This window comes from Rana temporaria, chromosome 11 (assembly GCF_905171775.1).
Source record: "Rana temporaria chromosome 11, aRanTem1.1, whole genome shotgun sequence".
Taxonomy (NCBI): Eukaryota; Metazoa; Chordata; class Amphibia; order Anura; family Ranidae; genus Rana; species Rana temporaria.
This window is the reverse complement of record NC_053499.1, coordinates 58,383,528-58,410,868: the sequence shown is the minus strand read 5'-3', so window position 1 is coordinate 58,410,868 and position 27,341 is coordinate 58,383,528. Positions and strand designations below refer to the sequence as shown.

General features: G+C 44.1%; 1 protein-coding gene and 1 pseudogene across 1 annotated transcript in view; one reads left to right on the top strand and one right to left on the bottom strand.

The window, feature by feature from the left end:
• Positions 1 to 212: 212 nt before the first annotated feature.
• LOC120918048 lies at positions 213 to 348 on the bottom strand (annotated as a pseudogene).
• Positions 349 to 16,997: 16,649 nt separating this feature from the next.
• LMNTD2 (lamin tail domain containing 2) overlaps positions 16,998 to 27,341 on the top strand; it is a 36,607-nt gene continuing 26,263 nt past the window's right edge. The window contains exons 1-3 of the mRNA XM_040327738.1: positions 16,998 to 17,032; positions 17,488 to 17,674; positions 21,446 to 21,565. Coding sequence (XP_040183672.1) covers positions 16,998 to 17,032; positions 17,488 to 17,674; positions 21,446 to 21,565 — 342 coding nt within the window. The remainder of the gene's footprint in view (positions 17,033 to 17,487; positions 17,675 to 21,445; positions 21,566 to 27,341) is intronic.

The following is a 27,341-nucleotide window of genomic DNA, read 5'->3' as shown; positions in this document are numbered from 1 at the left end:
AGTATGCACCTTTGTTTAGGGAGCACTGCACTCAACTATGCACTCAACAATGCCCTATGTTGGAATATACATTCTGATTCTGGACTGTCCAAGCATTTCCAGTAAAGGGAAGCAAAGAGGCTTTCTGATACTGGGTGCACAACTTCCAGACTGAAGATTTAGGTCAGCACTAATGATTTTGCACATATTTCCTTTCTTTTTTTTTTTTTTTAAGCCCAGCATTAGCCAGGCATCAAAAAATTCACCGAAACTCATGGTTGTTCCTCTCCATGGAAATCTTTAGTAAAAGGCGAAAGATTATATTTCCTTTCTTTAGCATGTCAGAGCTAAAAAAAAGAAGTAAAGAAATAAATAGAAAAATATACGGTATGTGTGTATAGGCTGGTCAGACTGAGGTTCTTACCTCTGATAGCTGCAGCATCTGTAGTGAACCAGGTAGAAATAAGGGACAGCGCTATCATATCTGTCCCTAAGAAGTTGCTTTTTCTTAGCCATAGATAATCTATGTAAGGACCAGGGCTCAAGTCCTGCGGGAACGCGTGGGAACGGAGTTCCTGCACTTTTTTTCACAGCAGGAACTCAGTTCCCTTTGTAGGACTAGAGCAGTCGAGCCACCCAAGCCAATCCTTCACTAAGCGGCGATGTCCAGCTCAAGTCACTGTCAGGGGCAGGCGAACCTTAGTAATCCTTTATGTTACTGTCCGCTTCCTGTATATGGATTCATCGGGTAGTGTGCGGGTATTCCGTCACTTCCTCGATGCCGCAATGTCTCCTGGGAGTTTTTGTCATTGTTCCCAGGAGACATTGCTTCTTTCTAAATCCCGCGATTAACTCGCGGCAGACCTCCGCAATGTCTCCTGGGAACAATGACAAAGCTCCCAGGAGACATTGCGGCATCGAGGAATTTTTTTTTGGTGGGGGAGTGGATCTTGGGTGGGAGTTCCTACACTTTTTTCCCCAGGACTTGACCCCTGGTAAGGACCACAAGTCAGTGCGAAAACAGGAAGTTGTGGATGATCTCAGTAACAATTTACAATATTTTATTCCTAAAGGATAACTTTATTAGATTACAGGTGGTCCCCAGGTTACAAAAATCCGACTTACAAACGACTCCTACTTAGAAACAGAGGGAGACAACAGGAAGTGAGAGGAAATCTACCTATAGGAAGGAAAATTCACTCCTGTCAGGCCTCGTACACACAATCGTTTTCCTCGACAAAATCCATCAAGAAAAATGCTGGCAGAGCTTTTTTGCCAAGGAAAACGGTCGTATGTATGCTTTTCGTCGAGAAAACTGTTGTGGATCTCGACGAGAAAAAAAGAGAACATGTTCTCTTTTTTCTCGTCGGGAGTCTCAATTTCCTCGTCGTGTTTCTCGTCGGGCTGGTTTATGACGAGAAACACGTTTGTGTGTATGCTTAGAAACGCTCGCATGCTCAGAATAAAGTATGAGACGGGAGCGCACCTTCGGTAAAAGTAGCTCATGTGTTGTACGTCGCCGCGTTTGAGAACGACGAGATTTTGTCTTGACAGTGTGTATGCAAAGAATGCTTGACAAGATTCCCGACAAGCCTGACAAGAAACTCGTCAAGGAAAACAATGTTTCTTGAACGACGAGATTCTCGGTCGTGTGTATGAGGCCTCAGACTTATCATGGGAAAAAGGTGTCTCCACTGAAGCTTTATCACCAATCATTGTTTCCACAACAAGTCCAATTGTCATAGGGACAGAAAGTGAGGTGACATTTTCTGAACAGGGACATAGACAGCAAAACAAATGTTACAGGGGGGGTTACCCTTCCCTATGCTATCCAAGAACTGGAACTACACTTAAAAAATGTACCTGTGGGGGTAGAGTATTCGGCCTGGGAATGGGAAAGATCGTTTAGACTCACATATGCCTCTATGAAGAGTACCAATTTACGGGAGATGCAACAAAAAATCACACTAAGATGGTACCTCACCCCATATAGATTATCGAGGATTTTCCCGGGGACTTCCCCACTCTGCTGGAGAGTCTGCGGTGAAAAGGGTTCACTGTGCCACATCCTATGGTCATGCCCTAAATTGCACCAACTTTGGAAGCAGATTGAAAGGTTGATGGCTGTGGTGACGAGTGCTCACCACGTGTTATCACCGGGGATGGCGATACTCTCATTGGATCTCCATAGTATTCCAGCATCATATAGGACCATTGTATCGCATATTATTATGGCTGCCCGTCTGGCTATTTTGAGACACTGGAAATCCGTAGAAATACCCACGATTACAGAGATCATACACATCATACACACACATGGCACGTATAAAGTGCTTCATTCCTCAGCCATGGGGAATTATGATAAGACCTCTCAAGACTGGAGTACTTGGATGGAATGGTATAAGGGAGGGGCAAGAATGTAATGGATAACTGAACACTGTTGTGGATATGAATGAATGAATGAATGAAAAACTTATAAAGCGCGGCGCATGCGAACTGAATCGCTTCTGGGCGCTAGTTGTTCGTGTCTCATGACATCAAAAGAGCAGAGTTTTGATCCGTCTTCTGAAAGTCAGGTGGTTTTCCTTCAGCCGAATGCTGGTTGGTAAAGCATTCCACAGTCTAGGACCCTGAAAAGCAAACCTTCTTTCTCCTTTGGACTTGTATTTGGTTTTTGGTACCCTGACCAGATTTTGGTCGGTGGATCGCAGAACGCGATTCGAATTGTGAGGTTCTATCTTGTCGCAAAGATATTGCGGAGCCTTCCCATGGATGCACTTATGTGTCAGGCAGAGTGCTTTAAATGCAATTCTGTCTTTTACTGGCAGCCAGTGAAGGGTTCTCAACGAAGGTGAGATTGATTCCCATTTTTTTTCCCAGTCACCAGTCTGGCGGCCGTATTCTGAACGACTTGCAGACGGGAGATTTGGTACTTTGGGAGTCCGAGGTACAGGGCGTTAGCATAGTCCAGTCTGGAATTCACGATTGTTCCCACCACGACTGCTATGTCTTCTTTGGGGATAAATGGAATAAGTCTGCGTAGTAGGCGCAACAGATGGTGCGCTCCGCTGACTACTGACCCTATTTGTGCGTCCATTGTCATGAAGGTGTCGAAGATGACCCCGAGACTTTTGACTTTGGAGCTAGGGGTGATGATTTGGCCCAGAATGGGCGGGGGTGTCCAGGTTGTTGCCAGTTGACTCTTTCGGCTGGCGTGAAACATAAGGAGTTCTGTTTTTGAACTGTTGAGTTTAAGATAACTCTTAGGCCCCATACTCACGAGCAAACATGTCTGCTGAAACTGGCCCGCAGGCCAGTTTCAGCAGACATGTTTGGTCGTGTGTGGGCGCGAGCGGGCCGAATTCCAGCAAACATTTGCCCGCCGGGCCTTTTCCCAGCAGACAAATATTCCTGGACTTGTTTTAAAACAGTCCGCTGGAATTCTGCCCGCTCGGACATGTACGGTCGTCAGTACAGACCTACCGTACATGTCCAGGCGCCCGCCGTCCCTCGCATGCGTCGAATGACTTCGACGCATGCGTGGAAGCATTTTAAAGGCGGGCCGCCCACGTCGCCGCGTCATTGTCGCGGCGACACCGCGTCATCGACGCGGCGACACCGCGGACACGCCCCGCGTATTGTTTACGCGCGGACTTCTGTACGATGGTGTGTACAACCATCGTACAGAAGCCCTCTGGCAGACATGTATGGTGAAAACGGTCCGACGGACCGCTTTCACCATACATGTTTGGTCGTGAGTACCCGGCCTTAGTCATCCAGTTTTCTATCAAAGAGAGACATTTCTCTAAACTGGGATGATGATCCTTTTTGTTGCAGATGCGAAAATACAGTTGCGTATCGTCTGCATAAGAGTGATAGAGTAGTTCTTGGCTACTGATAATATCAAAGAGAGGGCGAAGATAGATGTTGAAAAGCACCGGTGACAGGGGGGATCCTTGGGGGACTCCACATGACACCGTGCGCTTTTCCGACGTGAAAGAACCCAATTTAACTGTTTGTGATCGGTTTTCAAGAAAGGAAGAAAACCATGGTAAATCACCTTCTGCGACTTCTGCTACCTTGGCTAGTCGCATCAGTAACAGTTTGTGGTCTACCGTGTCAAAGGCTGCGCTTAGGTCCAGCAGAACCAGGAGACAAGATTCTCCTTCGGGTGAGAATATATATATATATAGGACGGGTGAGAATATTGATGTTAAATTAAATACTGCTATTAACACTCAGCACTCACTACCCATAGATCTGATTGCAGGAGAATTTTGTTTTGTTTTGTTGGTTTTATTCCTTACATAGGTATTCATTTATTTTAGTTTTCTTTGTTCAACTAGCATCTGTTTACTGAATATACTTTTTACGGATTGGGGTATCAATGTTATAAGTATTTTCACCACAAACAGGAGCTTATCTCCAAACAAGAGGCAATACGTCTACTGCCTGTGCTCCCTGAAGTGACCAATGAGTGGGATCGCGAGGGGGGGACAGGTTGCACTGTTCATGTCCCAGGCCTCACAACGGCACCTTGTACTATTGTTAGTATATGAATCAACTGGAGATATTCTTCAGATAAAAATTGCCTTGCTTATTGCTTATTTTTTGGATGCATGTATGTTTCGAAAAACTTTTTCAATAACAATTATTGGAACTAAAAATGTACCTGTTCCTACATACATACAAATTCAACTTAAGAACAAACCTACAGAGCCCATCTTGTTTGTAACCCGGGGACCATCTGTATACACTTTCTGTATATGTGGAAGATGCTCACAAATGTATAGTTATGTTTGACATTTATATATTGCTATAGGTAACCAAAGATGATTGGGTAGACAGAGGATCCATGGCGAGAGCAACAATACCAGAACATTGCAAGTAAGATATATATATATATTTTTGATAGGAAAGTTTTCTTTAGTATCAATCTAATAGCATCCAGTGTATCAGAGACCACAGCTATAAATGGACCCATGTCTCTACCCCTGGCTTCTTCTACATACCTGAATACTCAAACAGCAAGAGCTCCCTGCCATTATGCCTGACTCTTTCTTTTGACTTGTTGTTCCCAGCTCCCTTTGTTACATTCTCCTCTAATAGGAAATTCAACAGGGAGTGGGAATCTTAAAATGAACACAACAGGTTTACAAAGTCAAAAATTGAAGAGCAGAGATCTTACCACCTTACCTTAGCACAATGCTAGAGAGTTTGCTTTTTTACCAGGGCAATTTTTTTATTTTTGGCACACATGATAAAAATCTGCATATTTTTCTAGAAAATTGTTTAACATATTTTTTTTAATTCCAAAAGATGGTCTGATCATTGCCAGGGTGACACATCCCTAACAACGTTTAAAGAGAATGAAACGTTTTAAGTCACCAATTAAAAACAAACAATTTTTTAATAAAATGACAAAAGCATTTTTCTTAAGCATCAGATTAAAAAATATAATAATAATATAGACCCCAACATGTTTCAATTTCAGCAAATCTTCATCAGGGGAAATCGTCATCAGGGTTTAATCTGAAATATGAATGTACACATCAAAAAACATAGTAAAATCATAACATATACAGTACATATAGTATGTAACGTCTATAGCACAGGCACATAAAAGCTGATATAACATCAACACTAATAAGCCAACCAATAAAATGTGTCCATACATCACCGGTAGCCCCCATAGCTTGGGGTGTACAAAGGGCACTAGGAATCCTTATGGGGGTCTGCTTAAAGGATAGTAAATGCTTTATCCACAAGAGGAATTTTACAAAGGAAAAGCAAATTATCTATATAAATCCAACCTAGTCTTATTAGTTTTTACGAAACCCATAATAACAACAAAGCTAAATGGGATTAAGACCTCATTCGCACCATGGTGCAGTGATGTCAGTTTTTCGGAACGCAAAACAATTGTTCTCTATGTGCCCTGGTTACTCCACAACACTGGTATCATGTGTAGATTTTTTCTGCACAGGAATCTGCAACATGTATGCAGTTTTCTGCACAGAATAAAACAGATCTGACATCAATCTTGGTGTGAATAGGACACATAACTGACGTGCATAAAATCTGATGTCAGCGTGCATGAAAAATGATGTGAAACTGATGTCTCTGTAAGTGAATTCTGTGCAGTTTTCCGATCAGTTCCCATCAGATTTCATGCACATATGGTGTGAACAAGCCCTTAAAGTGGTAAAACACTTAAAGTGTTTGTTAACCTAAAAATCAAAAATAAAGAATCCTTTTCTCTTAAAGCATGTTATACAGCACAGTACTTGTGCTGTGTAATTTGGCCTCCTGTAACACCTAAAATACCTGGATTATCCTGCCTGGCTATACCCTCCCCCCTGTAAACTGACCAGGGTTTATCAAGGTTGCTGAGCCCTGACACTGTGGTCAGTTTACGTGCCTGTCATTCGCAGCCATGCTCTGTCCTCTCCTGTGTCCTCCTTCCCCCTCCCCTCTCTGCCTGTCAGCTCTGTCCACTCCTAGTAATACCATCATCTCTGTTATAAGAGTAAAAATAGTAAAACTCACTTGAGACAGCTTTTACCTAGAAATGACGGTGATTGGCCAGCTTTTTATGTTTAAAACATCTGTTTCATACTTCTCCACTGCTCATGCAAGTAGATGCTACTTTGTGTGTTCTTGATTGACCCAGGTTGTATCTGCTCTGTGTATTACTCCAGCTTGCTCTGACTCTGCTCTTTTCTTGCTGTGATTCTGTACCATTTGGACTCTGATCTACTCATGTGTGACCTGGTTTGTCTAGACTACACTTCTGCTTGACCCTTCTGTGCAGACTCACTTGGCCTGCTCTGACCTGCTCCTGCTACATACCAGTCTCAGTGCTGCTCCACTTAAATCTGCAGCGGTGTACCTCGAACAGCAACAAGCCTACAGTCCTGCTTGTGATATGTGCAATTTATTACTGATTTTTTTTGCATATTTAACACTCTTACCTTTACCCTTGTTGAGAATTATAAAGTCTTCAGCTCTCATAAATGACTCTTAACATTCCTTCATAGTTCCTTTTGTTGTCAAGAACTCCGAGCTTCAAATTTCAGAGATATTTTCAGGTCCCTGAAGGGGGTATTTACAGAATTAACATAACCAAAGTGTCCAAGGGGTGTTGAAGTGTTTATGATGCTCCTGCAGATACTTTCCTAATGTCAGTTATGCTAACTATATCTTTGTTTCCATCTGACCATGTTTTACAGTCTGACAACCGACATATTATTAGACAGAATGAAATTACAATTTCATAGACCCCAAATATGATATGGATCTTATGCATATTTTCCTAAAAAGATGTAATGTGTTGCCTTCTGCACCTTGTAACATGGCTGAGATTAATGTCTAAGTGATTGTTATAACCACTTTTTATGACTGTATTTTTATTACACCTGGTATTTTTAAATAGGAACCACTGATGGGCTTTAGTAGATAAATGGTGTCTAACCCAGAATGTGTATTTCAGGGATCTTCAAACTACAGCCCTATAGCTGTTGTGGAACTAAATATCCCACGAGGCATTGTAAAACGCTGACATTCACATACCTGACTAGGCATGATGGGAATTGTAGTTTCTAAACAACTAAAGGGCCATAGTTTGAAGAACCATTGCAGCGTGACCTATGCCCATCATTGCAGTGTGACCTGTGACAACCATTGCAGCATGACCTGTGCCCATCATTACAGTGTGACCCGTGCCCACCATTGCAGCCTCACCTGTGCCCACCATTGCAGCCTCACCTGGGCCCATCATTGCAGCGTGACCTTTGACATCCATTGCAATGTGACCAGTGCCCATCATTGCAGCGTGACCTTTGCCCATCATTGCAGCCTCACTTGTGCCCAACATTGCAATGTGACCTGTGCAGAGGAAGCTGGAGGGCGGCTGGATCATCACAGAGGAAGAGAGCGTGGAGGAAGAGAAGAGCTGGCAAATAACAGAGCGCGGATATAGCCCGCTGTAGGATATAGCCCGCTGTAACAGCTTTGCCCGGGGTGATCGCTGGGAGAACGGCTCCCTGCCAGCGGTGCTGGCACCCTCTCCCAGGCAGCCCAAGCTCGCAAGCCCTCATTTTTTACTCGCAAAATGCTAGTAGGCGGGTGGAAAATTTGAGGGCTGAAGTTTTACAGGAGTATAATGCGCTCTGAGCAGTATATATAATTGGGATACTTTTTGTGAAAGTTAGGGAGCAGGTAGTGACAGACTGAAGGGCTTCCTCCCATTGATCGCCTGATATGGGGCCCAAGTTACCCTCCCACTGAGACAATGCTTTTATCGGGTGGTCACCTAGAAAGTCCATTAAGAGCATAAGATAGCATTGTGAGATAAAGCCTTTGGTCTCTGTAGCGGTTTGAAGCAGATGGAAAATAGGGGAAGGGGATTGTACCCACTCTACTGCCTCACCCTGTGCCCTAACAGCATGCTGTAATTGCAGGTAATAGAATAACATATTGGAGGGCACTGCAAATTTACTTTGTAAGTCTGCGAAGGAAAGTAATTTCCCATTGTGAAATATATGTGACAGGTGAGTTACCCCTTAAGAGTGCCATCTAGGCCCCTGTTGGAGTTTAGCCAGTTCATCATACGTTTTATTTTCCCAGATAGGGCTGAACTCCTTTACATTCTGCAATTGTTTAGACTTATTCCACAACTTCTGAAGGAGCGCATAAGTGGGCATTTGTTTATTAGGTTTCTGGAACAGCTGAGCCTCCAAGCGCTCTGGAATAGATTCTGCTTTTTACCTGTGAGCCGGGCCAGGGGACCATAAGGATTGAAGGACATGGCTCCAATCAATTGTTGCAATTGTGCAGCCAGGTAATATAAGCCAGGGGTTGGGGAGCGCCAGGCCACCCCCATCTTTAGGATACTGCAGCTGCACCAGTTTATTATATAGTAGCAATCTGAAAAGAGTGTTCACTACTGGTGTGTTATGAAGCACATATAGGAATGAGAATCAACTTGATGAGGTTAGTTTTTCCTGTCATGGACTTTTTAATTTATTTCCATATATGTAACTTATCTCCGAATCGGGTCAGTAATGGGTAGACATTTAAGCTATAGTAATCAGTAAGCGAGGGAGGTTTTGGATGCCCAAGTATCTCAAGGAGGAGGCTATTGGAATAGGGCAAGGGAGCATGGCCGATCACCCAGGTGTATCGTCCAGGAGCATCAAAGCAGATGGTCCAATAAAAGTAAGGCCTGAGTAGTGGCCAAAATCTGAGATAATGGACATAACCTTAGTTAGAGTTAGAGAAATAGTTATTTAACCCAGGAAAAGTAGCACATCATCAGCATAAAGCATGATCTTCTTATGCAATTTGCCATATCTAAATCTGGTTACATGCAGGCAACTACGCACCGGGGCAGTAAGGGGATCAATGGCAAGAGTAAAGAGCAGGGGGGGAGGGGGCATCCCTGTCTAGCCCTGCTGCCCAGTGCAAAGACAGAAGACATCCTATCAGACACTCATATGGCCGCTTGCAGGGAGCTGTATAATAAGTGTGTCCAAGCGATAAAGCTGGTGCCAAATCCAAATTTAGATAATGCCCTATTGGGGTCAAGGGATAGCAGGGCTCTATGTCCAATGTTATCGGCTGGTGTCTGCATATTTAGAAAGAGCCTTCGAAAGGTTAGTAGCAGTGGATTTACAAGGCATAAAGCCTGCCTGGTCTGGATGGACAATAGATTTTTTGATTATTTTATTTTAGTTTTTGATTATTAATTTCAGCTGAATTGGTCGAAAGAGTCTTCAAACTGGGAATCAAAAATTGCAAACCTCATCAAAAACAAATTAACAAAACCTGGTGGGATTACAAACAGCAGCATAGTCACACATCCTGCTACATGTGGGAAAACTCATGTGGCATAAACAATAATGAAATATTAGCTAACACTGTCGCTTATCTTGGTTTCTGTTGGCAGCATTGCTGGAATGCCACAACTGGTTTCAACATTAAAATAAAACCTGACCTTTGAAATTGTAATGTGTCCTCCATTGTATCTTCAGCATGATCCTATTTTTTTACCTTTTAACACTTTGGAAGTAGCAGTTAAAAATCAGATGCCAATGCACAAGTATCTTTTTTCTCTCTGGATTGAATTGCTTTTTAAAGACAATATCAGCAAACTGTAATGCATAGTTGTATTTTCTGAGTCATTGTGCACAGGTGTTTGCGTATCAAACTAAACTGAGCTCATTAAGTGGCTGTGTTAGGCATAATTGCTTGTAAACTCCTCAGGGGAGGGGATGATCTGATGTATCTGGGTGAATAAGTGGTACAGTGAGCTAGGGATCTTGCTTCCATTGTGGTTGATTTACTAAAGGCAAATAGACTATTAACATTGCAAGAAAGAGAATGTGGTGAAGCTCTGCTGACCGCCTTTACTACTTGAGTTATTCACTTTAGACCCCTTTCATACTGAAGCGTTTTTACAGCGTTTTAGCATTAAAATAGCGCTATTAAACCACTTATAAAACGCTCTCCATGCATCTCAATGGACCCTTTCACACTGAGTCCTGCAAGCAGCATCTTTGGAGCAGCTTTAGGGCGCTGAAAAAAACGCTCCAAAAACGCCCCTCTCCATTGAAATTAATTGAAAGCACTGTAAAAATGCCTTACCCTTTTACACTGAGGCGTTGCACTGGCAGGGCGTTGAGAAAAGTCCTGCAAGCAGCATCTTTGGAGCAGCTTTTGGGCGATGAAAAAAACGCTCCAAAAAATGCCCCTCTCCATTAACCACTTAAGCCCCGGACCATATTGCTGCCTAAAGACCCAAGGTGTTTTTACAGTTTGGGACTGCGTCGCTTTAACAGACAATTGCGCGGTCGTGCGACGTGGCTCCCAAACAAAATTGGCGTCCTTTTTTCCCCACAAATAGAGTTTTATTTTGGTGGTATTTGATCACCTCGGCGGTTTTAATTTTTTGCGCTATAAACAAAAATAGAGCGACAATTTTGAAAAAAATGCAATATTTTTTACTTTTTGCTATAATAAATTTCCCCCAAAAACATATATAAATTTTTTTTCCCCTCAGTTTAGGCCGATACGTATTCTTGTACCTATTTTTGGTAAAAAAAATCGCAATAAGCGTTTATCGATTGGTTTGCGCAAAATTTATAGCTTTTACAAAATAGGGGATAGTTTTATTGCATTTTTATATATATTATTTTTTTTTTTACTACTAATGGCGGCGATCAGCGATTTTTTTTTGTGACTGCGACATTATGGCGGACACTTCGGACAATTTTGACACATTTTTGGGATTTTGGTCATTTTCACAGCAAAAAATGCATTTAAATTGCATTCTTTATTGTGAAAATGACAGTTGCAGTTTGGGAGTTAACCACAGGGGGCGCTGTAGGATTTGGTGTACACTGTGTGTGTGTTTACAACTGTAGGGGGGTGTGGCTGTAGGAATGACGTCATCGATCGAGTCTCCCTATATAAGGGAGCACTCGATCGATGCAGCGCCATAGTGAAGCACGGGGAAGCCGTGTTTACACACGGCTCTCCCCGTTCTTCAGCTCCGGGGAGCGATCGCGACGGAGCGGCTAGAAACAAATAGCCGCGCCGTCGTCCCGGATAGCTCCCCGAGGGGACCCGACCGCCGCAAGTCGCGGGGGGGGGTCCCGATCGGACCCCCGACCCACGTCTAGGCAGGGACGTACAGGTACGCCAATGTGCCTGTACGTGCCATTCTGCCGACGTATATGTACATGCGGCGGTCGGGAAGGGGTTAAAATGAATTGAAAGTGCTGTAAAAACGCCTTACCCTTTCACACTGAGGCACTGCAAAAATGCCCTAAAACTTTAGGGTCTTAGCGGTGCTTTACCAGCACATTGGGATTGCATATAAGGCTTCGCTCGAATAACGCTCGAAAATTGGTTGAATAACGCTCGAAAAACGCTCAAAAAATGCCCCAGTGTGAGGTCAACACGGAGAACAAGGGGTCACCCTTTACGTCTATAGGAAAATAGATTTAATCTCCAAATACAGAAAGGCTTCTCCACAGTAAGAGCTGTGAAAATTTGCGATAGACTCCCTCAAGAGCTGGCTCTGTCCAGCTCAGTAGATTGCTTTAAAAAAGGCCTGAATTCTTTCCTAGGTGTAGATAATATAGCTGGGTACTAACATTTATAGGTAAAGTTGATCCAGGCAATATCCTATGCCTCTTGGGGCTGTAGATAATTGGATCATGCTTTGCTGGGGTTTTTCGCCTTCTGCTGGATCAACTGTGGGTATACGATTGGGTATATGGGATTTCAAAGACAACACCCAAATGAACCACTGCAGACCTAGTAGAGTTACTACTGTATGCTTCCCACTTCCCACTGCTCAGAGACACAAAGAGACAGGTTTTATAAACTCCTACAACCCCAGTGTGTTACTATTGTAGGCTTCCCAGTACTAGCCTAGGAGGGCAGAGACATGAACTGCTTTAATCTCAATGATTTTATTCTTGTACCCCTTGGGTGGAGTGAAAAACTGTCAGCATAAATCAAAGTAGATAAAGAGGAACTGCAGTGAATCTGTAGTGTTTACTTATCTCTCTCCAAAGCTCTGTGTGATGTTTGTCTCTGGTGCTCTGTTCTTCTGTTATCAGCATGAATAACTCCTGACAAGTTTTCAGACACATGAGAACAGCAGCTGAAATTTTGTGTCGTGAGGGAGCCTAGAGGGAGATTAGCAGGGAGCTGGTCTATTCAGACTACAGCTCTGTATGTTCCTTATTTCCTCTGCCTATGTGGAGGGGGGGGGGTGCCTTTCCTTGAATCAGCTCCCACACAATGTAAGCCCAGACTCCCCATCCTGCTGTATGGGGAAGAAAACATTTTTCAAAGTGTAGAAAATGGAAGACTGCAGATATACAAATAAAACTTATGTAGGAGGATTTGTTTCATCTCTGTGTATCATCTAACGCACGGTCGTTTTTTGTGATGAAATAAAAGGACGTTTTTAAAAACGTAATTTAAAATGATTGTGTGTGTGCTTCACATCGTTTTTTAATATATTCGAACATGCTTCAATTTTTTATGTCGTTTTTCAAAATGTCGTTTTTTTGTGTCATAAAAAATGTTATGAGACGGGGGCTTGAATGGAACAGAGTGCCATCGTACGTGTTGTACGTAACTGCGCTTTGCTAGAGCATTTTCAGAAAACAATGGTGTGTGGGCAATGTTGTTTTTTATGATGAAGTTAGAAAAACTTAGTTTTTTTTCATGATGAAAAACGTCATTTTATTTCATCACAAAAAACGACTGTGTGTACGCGACATCAGGCTATTCACTTCACTGTGTATATGTTAGGGTTTACAACCACTTTAATTTTCATCTCTCATAAAAATTATCCATCGAAGCTAGCAGAACATAAATTCTTGATTATAGAAATAAAGTTTAATTCATTATGAAAGAAATGGAGGTCTCAAGATTCCAAAAAGACCATAATGCAGGCCAATTCAAACCAACTGAAAACACACTGACCCAGATTCAGGTAGAATGGAGCAATATTTGCGTGGGCAAAGAGCAAAGATTTTTCTCTGCGCCCACGCAAATATTTCGATTTGCCCAGCGATTCACGGAGCAGAAGCTCCGTAAATTGCGCGGGCGATATGCTAAACAGCCGGGCGTAAGGCTGCCTAATGTAAATGATCCCGCCGGGGGCGGGAATCATTTAAATTAGGCGTGCTCCCGCGCCGAGCGAACAGCGCATGCTCCGTCGGGAAACTTTCCCGACGTGCATTGCGGCAAATGACGTCGCAAGGACGTCATTTGCTTCTAAGTGAACGTGAATGGCGTCCAGCGCCATTCACGAATCACTTACGTAAACGACGTGAAATTTAAATTTCACGGGCGGGGAAGCAGCTATACTTTAGCATAGGTTGCCCCTGCTATAGCAGGAGTAACCTTGCGCTAAAGTCGCTGTACGGAAACTCCGTACCTTGCGTGCGCAGGGCCCGCGCAACTTTTGTGAATCGGTGGTAGTATGCAATTTGCATACTATACGCCGATCACAATGGCCGCGCCCCCTAGCGGCCAACGCAAGAATGCAGCCTGGGATGTGAAGGCATAAGGAGGCTTATGTCTGTCAGATCCTAGGCTGCATTCGGTGTAACGAGGTTCCTGAATCAGGAGCACTCGTTACACCGGAGCAAGTAAGCACTTGCGCCGCGCAACCTATGGTTGCGCGGGCGCAAGTGCTTCTTGAATCTGGGCCACTACTGACACCAATTCACCAATGATTACATTTCCAGCACCTGCATGTGGAACAGAGTGGACTGTTTGTTATATGTAATCTAATGGCTTCTATTTTTAAAAGAATTTTTTTTCTTTGTATCTAATTCTTTAATGGTTAGTTCTGATTAGGCAATTCCTGGAAAACAGTATTGGCATGAAAATAAAAGTACAGACTCAATGGGGTTGATTTACTAAAGGCAAATGGGCTGTTCACTTTTCAAGGGAAGTTGTACTTTGCATGGGAAATTTGTGGCAGAGCTTAGTGAATGTGATGAAGTTTCATCTTGCAAAGAATACCCAATGACATGCAAGATGGAAGTCAGCTTTACATCATTCAGTAAGCTCTGGGGGAAAGTACAACCTCACTTGCCAAGCAAACAGTCTAAACGCAAATGTGTTTAGTAGGGGAAGTTTAGGATTTTCTTTTTTTTTAAGATTTTTATTGAATTTTTAAAAGAAAAACAAGAATAGTTTAGTTATATATTTAAACAGTGTGCATGTTCTTTTTTAGAAGGCTACCCGAGATAGAATTTAAGGGGCAGAATTATTCCAGACAGACAGAAAAGTCTTCTTGTTTCTAAACATTTTGAAAAGGATCGCAAAACGTTACCAATCAGGAATATGTAAATCGGTGACAAACTTGGAGAGTGGAAGTGGTGAGAATTATCTTCAGTGAAAACCAAATGTCAAAAGCATCAGAAGATCCAAAGATATAATCAAATCTCATGGGTAGGGATGAGCTCCGGCGTGTTCGCACACTCCACGTGCAGAGCCCGCCAGGAAGTCGGCACGGCGCTAATTACAGGCAGGGAGACATTGTCCCAATACGCAGCTGCTGAGATCGGGAAATGTCTCACTGCCTGTGATTAGCGCCGTGCCGACTTCCGGGCGGACTCTGCCTGCACGTGGAGTGTGCAAACACACCAGAGCTCATAAGTTTTCTACAAAAGTAAAGCTTGTCCCTAGATTGTTTCTATTGATTATTTATTGTGATGGCCAACTTTACTGATCAGTATGAGATTGAACTATGACAGGAAAAGCCTAGAGAGTTTCAGATGTTGCTTTTACTTTATGGGGCTCCATCATTTTAACACATCATTTAAATATGAAGTAACCCCTAATATTGCATATTTAATAATGTGTTCAGTTTGAAATGCACTGCCCTGTGACAGCCTGGTTTCCAATAAGTGTGCTGCTCTTTGTTAAAATATAGTATTTTACCTTTTTCAGGCTATTTAACTTTTTCTAAAAGTCTACTGAAGGTTTACGCAGTGGACAGCTCAACATATAAAGGCAAAAGACATTAAATTCCATTTTTTTTGTATAGCCTAAAGGAAACATATTGCTTGTAAATAGAGAAGCACCAGTCAAAGCTTGGACCCCAAAGATTTTAGAGCCAGGAGTAACTGCTCCTTCACCATCCTCTGTAATTACGTACTAGCCAATAGCCATGCACCGACCACAAAATAGACATTGGGCGCAATTCGTTATTACAAGCCATGTGTTATTTTTCGTGACTGTTCGCATTTTCAACATTCAGTTCTGAAAACAAAGAACAGTACAGCAAATGACAATCCTTAAACTTTAGCCAGTGCATATGTTTTGCTTTTAGTTACCATGGGGCAGGGATATAATCTTAATGTTCTCCATAGAGGAGATCAAACAAAGGAAGACATATTCCCAATGGGGCCACAGGCAGCATTAAAACCCTTATAGAAGTCCTCATCCTTGACCAGTGCTGGGATAAGGTCATTTGGTGCCCAGGGCGAAGATGGCAAACTGCGCCCCCCCCCCCAATTATTGTCACTGTTCATTGTCACCGTTGTGACTATTTGTGCCTGTCTGGGGATTTCCACAGGTATTCTTGCCCTTGAATGCAGCCTCAGTGTGCCCGCCACTACAGCCTCAGTGTGCCCACCATTATAGTCTCAGTGTGCCCGCCATTACAGCCTCACTGTGCCCATCATTACAGCCTCACTGTGCCCGTGAAAGCAGCCTCACTGTGCCCGCCATTATAGTCTCACTGTGGCCGCCATTACATCCTCACTGTGCCCATGAATGCAGCCTCACCGTGTCCGCCATTACAGCCTCACTGTGCCCGTGAATGCAGCCTCACTGTGCCCACCATTACAGCCTCACTGTGCCCGCCATTACAGCCTCACTGTGCTCGTCATTTCAGCCGTACTGTGCCCACCATTACAGCCTCATTGTGCCCATGAATGCAACATCACTGTGCCCACCATTACAGTCTGACACTGTGCCCACCATTACAGTCTCACTGTGCCCATCAAATGCGGCCTCAACTTTCCCAATCATTAGTCTCACTGTGCCCGCCATTACAGCCTTACTGTGCCCTTAAATGCAGTATCACTGTGCCCATGAATGCAACATCACTGTGCCCACCATTACAGTCTCACACTGTGCCCATTACAGTCTCACACTGTGCCCATCAAGTGCCCATCAAATGCAGCCTCGACTTGCCCATTAGTCTCACTGTACCGACGAATTCACACTCACTGTCACTGTCGTCTGGTTAGTAATGCATACACAGCGGCCATCTCCCGCTGTGTATCACGGAGTTGGCTGGGTCTGTGTTCAGACTTCGGCAGGCGCGCTGTAACAACGTACCGCTCCTGTAGACTGGCTCGTGTGATAGGTGGAACACTGCTATTACGTGAGCCGGTCTAGGAGGGCGCTCGCCAAAAACAAACACAGCCAGCGCCGAGCGGGGAGAGAGAGAGGGGGAGAGGGGAGCGATGCAGCCGCAGGAGGAGGAGCGCGGAGCCGGCTAGTATGTACTGTGAAGCACACTGCCAGCCCGGCACTTCACCTGTGCCCCCTCCCACCCGCAAATTGTATCACCCGGGGCATCCGTCCCTTCCGCCCCTGCCTTGTACCAGCCCTGTCCTTGACCACTTCACTTTAAATAAATAGTTTATCATTGTCTGTGCCACCCTTGGAGAGATTTTTCCTATTTTAAAATAAGCCTTATTCAGAGATTTTCTTTTTTGAGGGGGGATTTACTAAAACTGGAGCATGGGAAGTTTGGTACAGCTCTACACAGAAACCAATCAGCTTCCAGATTGTATTGCCAAAGTTTAAATGGACAAGCTGAAGTTAGAAGCTGATTGGGTACCATGCACAGCTGTGCCAGATTATGAGGGCTCCAGTTTTAGTAAATCTCCCCCTGTGTGTCTAAGGCCAAATTTGCCTTTACATTAATTACATAAATGTCTTCACTTTTAGCTTTCCTTGTCCTTTGAAGATTTCTGAAGTCAATTCCTTGGGCCACTTTGTACGGATAGTGAACTCTTCTCCACACCAAGCTGTTGATATAAGTGGCTACATCCTGTGGCAGTTGGAAGGAGGACATGCTGTGTCTATGTATCGCTTTCCACAGAACTTGATCCTTCCGGCTCACCAGCATGTTACGGTAAGGAGAAGACCCCAATTCAGTCCCATAGAGTTATCAGTGAAATCTAAAATTTGGTTTATTTGAATGAATTTTATCGGAGAATTCCTGATAAATTTGATTTAAATGTTGAATAAAGGTACTTGGGGCCAGATTCACATAGAGATACGACGGTGTATCTCCTGATACTCCGTCATATCTCTGAGTTAGGCCGGTCGTATCTATGCGACTGATTCATAGAATCAGTTACGCATAGATATGCCTAAGATCCGACAGGTGTAACTGTGTTACACCGTCGGATCTTAACTGCAATTTAAAAATGGCCGCTGGGGGCGTTCTCGCTGATTTACGGTGAGAATATGTAAATCAGCGAGATACGCCAATTCACGAACATACGCAGGCCCGACGCAGTGTTTTTATGATGTTTACCTAAGGGTTTTCCCGGCGCATAGTTACCCCTGCTTCTATGAGGCGAAGCCAATGTTAAGTATGGGCGTCGTTCCCGCGTCAATTTTTTTTTTTTACGTCGTTTGCGTACGTCGATTCACAAAACCGATGGACGCAAGTTACGCTCACGCTTCAATCTAATGAAGGATCCTAATCCATATCTTTTGAAAGACGTAGCATGAGAACTTTGAGGTTGGCCATAATAAAACAAAAGCAGTACAGAACCTTTTAATGAGCCACGTTTCTGTGGTCTACACGTTGCATGTCTACAGGTCTACAGTACTTCTCATTTGGCACTATTGCACAATGTTTATTAGGTTACAATGCCGCCCTCAGCATTCTACACAGATTGATCGTCCAACACACTTGTCTGATAGCTAGTCAGTGGATCACACTATTGTGTGGGGGGGGGGGGGGAGCAGTAAAACAAGCTACACTGTCATTTATTATATTATGGTTTTCTACAAGGTAATTGCTAGTCTTTTCATTGTTATCCATTACTCTGGTGGGTTTGGTACTCGGTTTTTAAGAAATATTTGCTTGATTTACCTGTACTATGTGGATCGGTTTTCTCTTTACATGTTATATGGCAATCATAGGTGTGCGCACAGGGTGTGCCAGGTGTGCCTGGGCACACCCTAATGACCCTGTGCTGGGAAAATTCCCTCTGCTACTTGGCTGCAGAGAAAGTAACTATGGAATCTCTGTCCTCAGTCCCTTTCTCTGTCTCAAAAGTGATACATCAGGGGTCGGTTTAGACCCCTTACATTTCACCTAGGCCCCCATGGGGGTCCCGAATTTTTTTTTTTTTTTTAAATAAAATAATATTGTAAAAAAATTGAATATATTGTAAAAAATAATAAAATTGTAAAAAGGTCATAATAAAAAAAAACTGACACCAGTCTCTGCCCTTTTGACACCGTCCACTGCTCTACCAACACTGTTCATTGCCCTATTCCTTTGGGGTGCACACCCTAATGCAATAGGCTGCGCACACCTATGATGGCAATACATGCTTTGTGTAGTAGGCTGATGCCCTCTACTATCCTTGTGATGACTTATCCGATTAAAAAAAAAATCTTTGGGGTCTACTCTTTCTGGTAAGAGTGTTTGTTTCCTGGTGGTTTAATGGAAAAGGTCACTGGATGAGATTTTTATTATGAAATAAGTTGTTCCCTTATACCAAGGGTCTCAAACTGGTGGCCCTCCAGCTGTTGTAAAACTACAAGTCCCATCATGCCTCTGCCTGTGGGAGTCATGCTGGTAACTGTCATTCTTGCAATGCCTCATTGGACTTGTAGTTTTGCAACAGCTGGAGGGCCACCAGTTTGAGACGCCTGCCTTATACAGTAAAACATTGGTTTGAGAGTACCTTGGTTTGAGAGTGTTTTGCAAGACAAGCAAAATGTTTTAATAAATTTTGCCTTGATATTCAAGCGATGTCTTGATTTAAGAGTAGCGTCATGTCACAACCGAGTATAAAAAAGAAGAGAGGAGCCTCTAAAGCCCTGTACACACGATCGGTTCATCCGATGAAAACGGACCGATGGATTTTTTCATCAGATATCTGATGAAGCTGATTTTCATCAGTCTTGCCTACACACCATCAGTTAAAATAACGTTTGTTTCAGAACGCGGTGACGTAAAACACAACGACGTACTGAGAAAAATGAAGTTAAATGCTTCCGAGCATGCGTCGACTTGATTCTGAGCATGCGTGGATTTTTAACCGATGGATTTCCCCACAGATGATCATTTTTTTTCTATCGGTTTTTCAACCATCAGATGATTTTAAAACAGGTTCTAAGTTTTTTCACCGATGGGAAAAAAACTATGGGGCCCCCACACGATCGGTTCATCAGACGAACAAATCGTGTGTACGCGGCATCAGTGTAGCAATATGGTTATTACATTTAATGACGGTACAACATTTAGCAACTTATTGCTACACTTAGAGGTGCCTCTTTTCTCTTTTATACCCTGTAAAAAAAATGCTTTGATATACAAGTGCTTTGGATTACAAGCATGTTTCTGGAACGAATTATGCTCGCAATCCAAGGTTTTTGTGACATTTTGTATAGAGTCATTGCAATACATCACTGTATGATGATTTTGTGAATCTGTATAAGTTTATGAATTCTGTATGATATGTATGCACATGTTTGAGCTGTGTAGTAGTATTTGCACAGGTGGTTGTAAAGGTATAGCGCAGCAATTTTTCAGGTTTAAGTATGATATCTTATATCGAGGTATTTGATGCATGTGGCTTCTAATGAATATTATAACTGTAGCATGTTTTAATTTTTCACTGCACTGAGCTCCTGGGTGCTAATCCACAAATCTCCATATCTAATATCCATATCTAATACAAAATAAATATGATATAAACGAAATGTTCTCTGCTACAGGTTCTACTACTCTTTCATTATCTTCTGGAAGCAGGAGCTGGCTCTCCATGGCCATGAGCCATCACTCATCTAAATTTTGAATTTTTCAAAATAATAAATGTATTTTTTGTGGTACTTCAGTCTGGCTTGATATGTCAGCCTCTGGTAAACCTTTACACAGAAGGACTGAAAGAGTGAAGCTGGCCATAGATGGACCAAAATTCATCCAGGTAAATTTTCGGTTGATTGCCAATTGGATGCAGCACTGATCAGTGTATTCTGACAACATAGGAGTCCCCACTGTCAATACAATAGTGCAGCAGGGAAGATTCCTCTATCTACCTCACTTGTGCGGATGGGCAAGTCTTGCCTACACAAATTCCGATCGTGTCCAAACGCGGTGACGTACAACATTACGACGAGCTGAAAAAAATGAAGTTCAATGCTTCCGAGTATGCGTCGACTTGATTCTGAGCATGCATGGATTTTTGACCGATGGAGTTCCATACAGACGATTGTATTTTTCTATCGTTTTTTTATCCATAAAAAAAATTTAAAACATGTCCTATTTTTTTTCACTGATGGAAATCAAACCGATGGGGCCCACACAGGATCGGTTTGTCCGATGAAAGCAGTCCATCGCTCTGTTTTCATCGGACAAACCGATCGCGTGTACAGGGCTTAAGCCTACTAGGCTCTGCTGCATTGCACAGTGCTGTCAATCTAGTACAGAACATGCTGATAGAAGGAAAGCACACAGTGAAGAGCTCATCATTGAGCTTTTGCTCTTCCACTATTCAATCACAAGCATCTGGCTATGTTATCTAGCAAGGTAAGTGAATCTTTGGACTTATTAAAAAGACTTAGCATGCAAAACAGTTCAAACATATTTTTTTAAACTAAGTGTTTAGCTTTTTTCCTATTATTTTGCACTTTATAACCTTTTTATGTACTTTAGGTTTGGGCATCTGCACCAAAAGTTTCTCATAACCCACCTACAGATCTATTATGGAAAGGACGTGTGTACTTCAGAAGCAACCCACAATGCATCACTGTCCTGTCACGGCCAAATGGTCAGGTATTATAAAAAGAACATTTCAGGAAACTGACATTTTATTATTGTTATATTTTTATTAAAAAGGTTGTATAGATTAATTAATAAATTCATACTTGCACACAGAAACCTATAAAACAGGTGTGACTTTTACATTTATGAATATAATAATTATAAAAAGGGCATAAATATAATAATGTATATTGCACTGCAAGGTGTTGTTCAGAATTTTTGAGCTAAGTTATCAGAACTATAAATGGAACACAGAATTATTAATAACTTCACTAGATATACAGTATATTGTTTATTGTATATTCCTGACATGAGTGAGGTGGCAAACAGACCTCACTCGCACCAGCACACCACCACACCCCCCCCGTGCGGCTTTCATTCGATCACAGCGGTACTTGCTCTACACACACCCCGCCGCACGATCCATGGCCTAACCTCATGCTGCCGTAATGGTGGGGAGGAGGACGAGGTGGTGGTGCACTGCTGACGCCGGGGTGGGGCTCCTATAGGAGACTGCTGCTTCTGGGGCCGATGCTTCTCCTCCCAGGCCAAACAGGAGGCGGGTCCTGAAGCACGTCCTAAGACTCCCGGCCAATCGGGTCTGATTAGCCAGGAGGAGAAGCAGGAAAACATTAGTAAATTTGAATTCACTAATGTCTTACAAGTGGGTGGACTCGGGTCGTAGTGCTCTGCGCCTCAAGCCCACCCCTTTTCAAGCCAATTAGAGCCTCTGGCTCTAATTACGTGCTTCAAAAGAGATTAGGGGCCGAAGGGATGGATTGGGGGGGGGGGGCAGCGCCCCTGCGCCTCTAATGGACGGGACGCCACTGGTCACAACACAAAGGAACAATGGTATTAAAAAGTTACCTCTTATCAATCAAAGCAGGCTTTGAGCATTCATCCAGTGACTGTGTCTAGACAAATTCTCTATGGCTCTGCCCAAATTAGGGGAAGGACAGCTAGACAGATTATTGTGTTCCGGGGAGCCTGGTGCCTCCCGTAGTGTTTTTACAAAGGCTTTGCCTCAGATGCTGACGTCACTCCTGGCCACTGGTGTTCGGCGTCACGCAACTACATGAGGCACTGGGCTCCCCAGATCACAGTGATCTGCTTAGTGGTCCTTCTCCTGACTGAGCAGTGTATGCTTTGGTTTCTACCAATCTTTTCCATGCTGTGATCCTCTCGTACCTACTGGGCGCAGCGTAGACATTTTAGTTTGCCTGCTGTTGACACAAATAAACCATGTCCTACTATACTGAATTTGACACCCTTGGCCTCCGTGATTCTGCTCTTTGAGTCTCCTCCTACCTATCTCAGCGCACTCTCAGATACAACACTGTGAAGGACTTTTTACCTATATGCTTCAGGTTAATCCTCCCTGCTTGTTTAAGGCTGTTAATTGTATTTACCCTTCTGCAGCCAGCCCTGTTTCAAATGTTAATTGTTCTAGCCCTGTGTTTACTGGTTACTGTGATTAGATAAGTGGCTCATGTTAATTATGCTGATTGCTTCATTGTGGTAATTATCTCTCTATATGCTGAGCCGAACCGGCTAGATACTGATTAGTTCAAAGAAATATCTTTATTTCAAGGGAGCTGTATTGCAGACCCCCCACTGTGTAAGGGGGGCGGAGATTTGTCATTGTAACAGTTTTGGAAATGACATATAAGCTGTGTGTGTTATAACATTAAACTCTGTCTTGTTCTAGCAGTAAGCCTGGACTAATGTGTGGCTTAATGGGCGATCTCAGGAATATTTCTCATAGTGGAATATTGGGTGATGTTCTCATGGAAGAAGGGAATCTTTGACGGGGATATCATACCGATACCGTCACAATTGGTTGGTAGCAGTGGGATTTTCCCTTCTATTCCCCTTCACACCCGGATTCCAAGCAGACACTGGAAGAACTACTGGAAGTTCGTGGAAGGATTGCTAGCAACAAAACCAAGCGGGTCATCATAGCAGAATCAATGGAGATAGACCAGGAGGACGGGATTGCAGCAACGCCAGCAGTACAAGAGATGGAGACACCAGTGATTCAGGAGGAGGAATCGCCAGCCAACAAGCTAATGAGAGAGAAACTAGCGTGGTTCGGCCCGAACCCAACGCCGGATGTGGTGCTGAAAGTGATGGACCTGTTAGCGGAGGAAAATAAACAAATAAGAGACACAGAACTACAGAAGGCTAAACAAATAAGAGACGCAGAACTACAGAAGGATAAATAAATAAGAGACGCAGAGCTACAGTTAAAACTGGCAGCAGTCCAACAAGCAGCCGCACATCCTCCAAACAGTGAGTACAGCACAGCAGACACAAGGAAGATTCCGTTTAGCGCTTTTAAAGCTTTTGATGAAAAGGACAGTGAAATTGATAACTACCTGGCGGATTTTGAGCGACAATGTAACCTGCACCGAATAGCTAGAAGAGAGTGGGTTGCAATATTGTCGGGCAAACTGTCAGGCAAAGCTTCTGATGCTTTCCGGACCGTGCCAGATCAGGATATCCATAGCTACGCCAGGGTTAAAGAAGTGCTCCTGGCTCGTTATGCAGTAACCCCAGAGTCCCACCGACAGAAGTTCAGGGACTCACGCAAAACCACGAAAGACTCTTACGCGGAATGGGCATGCCAGTTGTCCCTGTCGGCCTCTAACTGGGTTAACAGCAGCCAGGCCACCACCGCAGAGGACATTTTGCAACTAATGCTCCTGGAGCAATTTTACAATCACATCCAGACGGACGTCAAGGATTGGGTGAGAGATCGCAGGCCCATGACTCTACCAGAGGCCCCGAAGTTGGCGGATGAATATGCGGATACTCGCAAGACAAACCAGGTCACACCACGGGTACAACCTCCACAACCAACGGCGCCCTCACACCCACCAGCCACTAGATACCAACCGCCTAACAGACCGATGACATCTAGCCCTCGCTACCCACGCCAGGTGGACAACGAACAACGCTGCTTCCGGTGCAAACAGTTGGGTCACTTCAAGCAGAATTGCCCCATGAATGACAACACCAGGTCAAATTGGTCTCAACCTGGGTACCGCCCACCAGCAGCAGCCCATTGTGTAGACTCGGCTTGGGATCCCCAGGAGCTGGGTCAGGAAGAACCATTGGGCACCCCTTACGAAGCCCTCATGGTACAATCTGTTATTACGGACAACAGGGAACACCATTGTCAGCTGGTCATGGGCGTCAGCCATGAGCCGGAGGGGCCTTGGAGGGAGCTGGGCAGAAAGAGGCACCGCCAGCTACCCTCCAAGAAGAAGAGGTCCTGGAAGTCATATAACCAGCGGACCTGGGAGGAGAAGAAGCGACTGGAGGAGATGGAATCGCAGCGGGCGCCCCAGATGCGGGCCGAGATGTTCGCCAAGGGCCCACCGGTGGCCCCTTACACCACCACCCAGTTCCTGATGATGAAGGACCACGTGGAAAGCCTGCAGGACATGAACAAGCAGGATCTGATCCGTGAGTACATAGAGCTGGAGGAGTGCATAAGCCGCATGGAGGAGGAGAACAACCACCTGAGGTCACAGCGGGCTGACCCCCCCAGGCTCCATGAACTGGAGATGGAGCTGGAGAAGCTCAAAGAGGAGAACCGGGGGCTGCGGAAGGAGCAGGGGGTGGCTGACCTTATGGGGCTCTGAGTCCCCTCCCCCCCCCCAGACTCTGAGCACCAGTGCTACAGCATTTCAACAAATATAACTTTTTCTTTTTATGAATCTCCTGTGACTGTCACTTCAGAGCCATAACCTGCCCCTCCCATAGCGGGACACCTAGATGGCGGCGCACAGACCCATTCGCCGTCTTCACACTGACTTCTGGTGACTTTGCAGATCGCACAAAGACTTGGGGACTGACCGGCGTGTGATCTGACGACCCGGTGGCATACCTGAGTCTGAAGCAGGGAGGTCAGTCACGCCAAACGGAGTTAACCTCGGACTAAAAGCTCTGAACCCGTCAACCCTACTGGACCAGGAAAGGTCCAACCGGGTTTTCCGGAGCAGGGAGAAGAAGGGGGGCCATTGTGAAGGACTTTTTACCTATATGCTTCAGGTTAATCCTCCCTGCTTGTTTAAGGCTGTTAATTGTATTTACCCTTCTGCAGCCAGCCCTGTTTCAAATGTTAATTGTTCTAGCCCTGTGTTTACTGGTTACTGTGATTAGATAAGTGGCTCATGTTAATTATGCTGATTGCTTCATTGTGGTAATTATCTCTCTATATGCGGAGCCGAACCGGCTAGATACTGATTAGTTCAAAGAAATATCTTTATTTCAAGGGAGCTGTATTGCAGACCCCCCACTGTGTAAGGGGGGGGCGGAGATTTGTCATTGTAACAGTTTTGGAAATGACATATAAGCTGTGTGTGTTATAACATTAAACTCTGTCTTGTTCTAGCAGTAAGCCTGGACTAATGTGTGGCTTAATGGGCGATCTCAGGAATATTTCTCATAGTGGAATATTGGGTGATGTTCTTATGGAAGAAGGGAATCTTTGACGGGGATATCATACCGATACCGTCACAAACACCATCTTCTCTGCTCCTCTTCCTCTTTTTGTTGGAGTACCCAAGGCTCTGTCCTTGAACCCCTTCTGTTCTCTCTCTATACCTCTTCCCTGGGCGAGTTGATAACCTCCCATTGCTTCCCATACCACCTCAATGCTGACGACAACCAGATCTATCTCTCCACTCTTCAACTCACCCCCTCAATCTTCTCATGTATCACAAACTTACTGAGTGACATATCAGTATGGATGTCACACCACTTAGGCCCCTTTCACACTGGGGTGGTGGGTGCGTCGGCAGTAAAGCGCCGCTATTTTTAGCGGCGCTTTACCATCAATTTCGCTGCACTACTTGACCGATAGCGGGGCACATTTACCCCCCGCTTGCGGCCGAGAAAGGGTTAAAACCATCGCAAAGCACCGCTGCAGTGGCGCTTTGCCAGCGGTATAGCTTGCGGTGCCCATTGATTTCAATGGCCAGGGGCGGTGGAGAAGCGGTAAACACACCACTCCTTCACCGCTTCAAAGTTGCTGCTAGCAGGGCTTTTTTTACTGTCCTGCTAGCGCACCGCTCCAGTGTGAAAGCCCTCAGTATGTCCAGTCAGCCTCTACCCTGTCCACTTTTAGGCGATCCCTGAAATCCCACCTGCTCAGGGAAGCCTACCCACCTCCATCTAAGGACTGCACCCGGGCTACCTCCATCAGATCATCCCATGCATATATTACCTATTGTACCACCTCCCCCTCCCTTTAGATTGTAAGCTGAACAAGTAGAGCCTCCTGTCCCTTTTGTAATGAACTGTATTGTAATTGAACTGCCCCCCCCCCCCCTCTACATTGTAACGCACTGTGAAAACTGTTGGTGCTATATAAATCCTGTATAATAATAATAATAATAAATTGATCACCTATGTAAATGTTTGTGAATTCATAATGTTCCAAAAACCAAAACCATTAAAAGTAACATATTACAGAATTAGATAAAAAATTTGAACACATTTACTATATGTCAGTACTGGAAACTTGTCTAAAATGTGGCGTACTTAGCAAATTTGAGACCTAAGGCTGCTCTATACTACTAAATTATTCAAAAAAATAGTAATGAAATCCAGGCATTAAAATCGGTAGTGTTCCCTCACACTGGTGGTCAGTGGTGGAGAAACATTAATTTATATTGATGGTGAAAAAGTGCTCACCTATATTGGCAGTCAATGTAGTACCTCCTCCTCCTCACACTAATGACTAGTATAGTGTCCTTCTGAGGCCTTGTACACACGA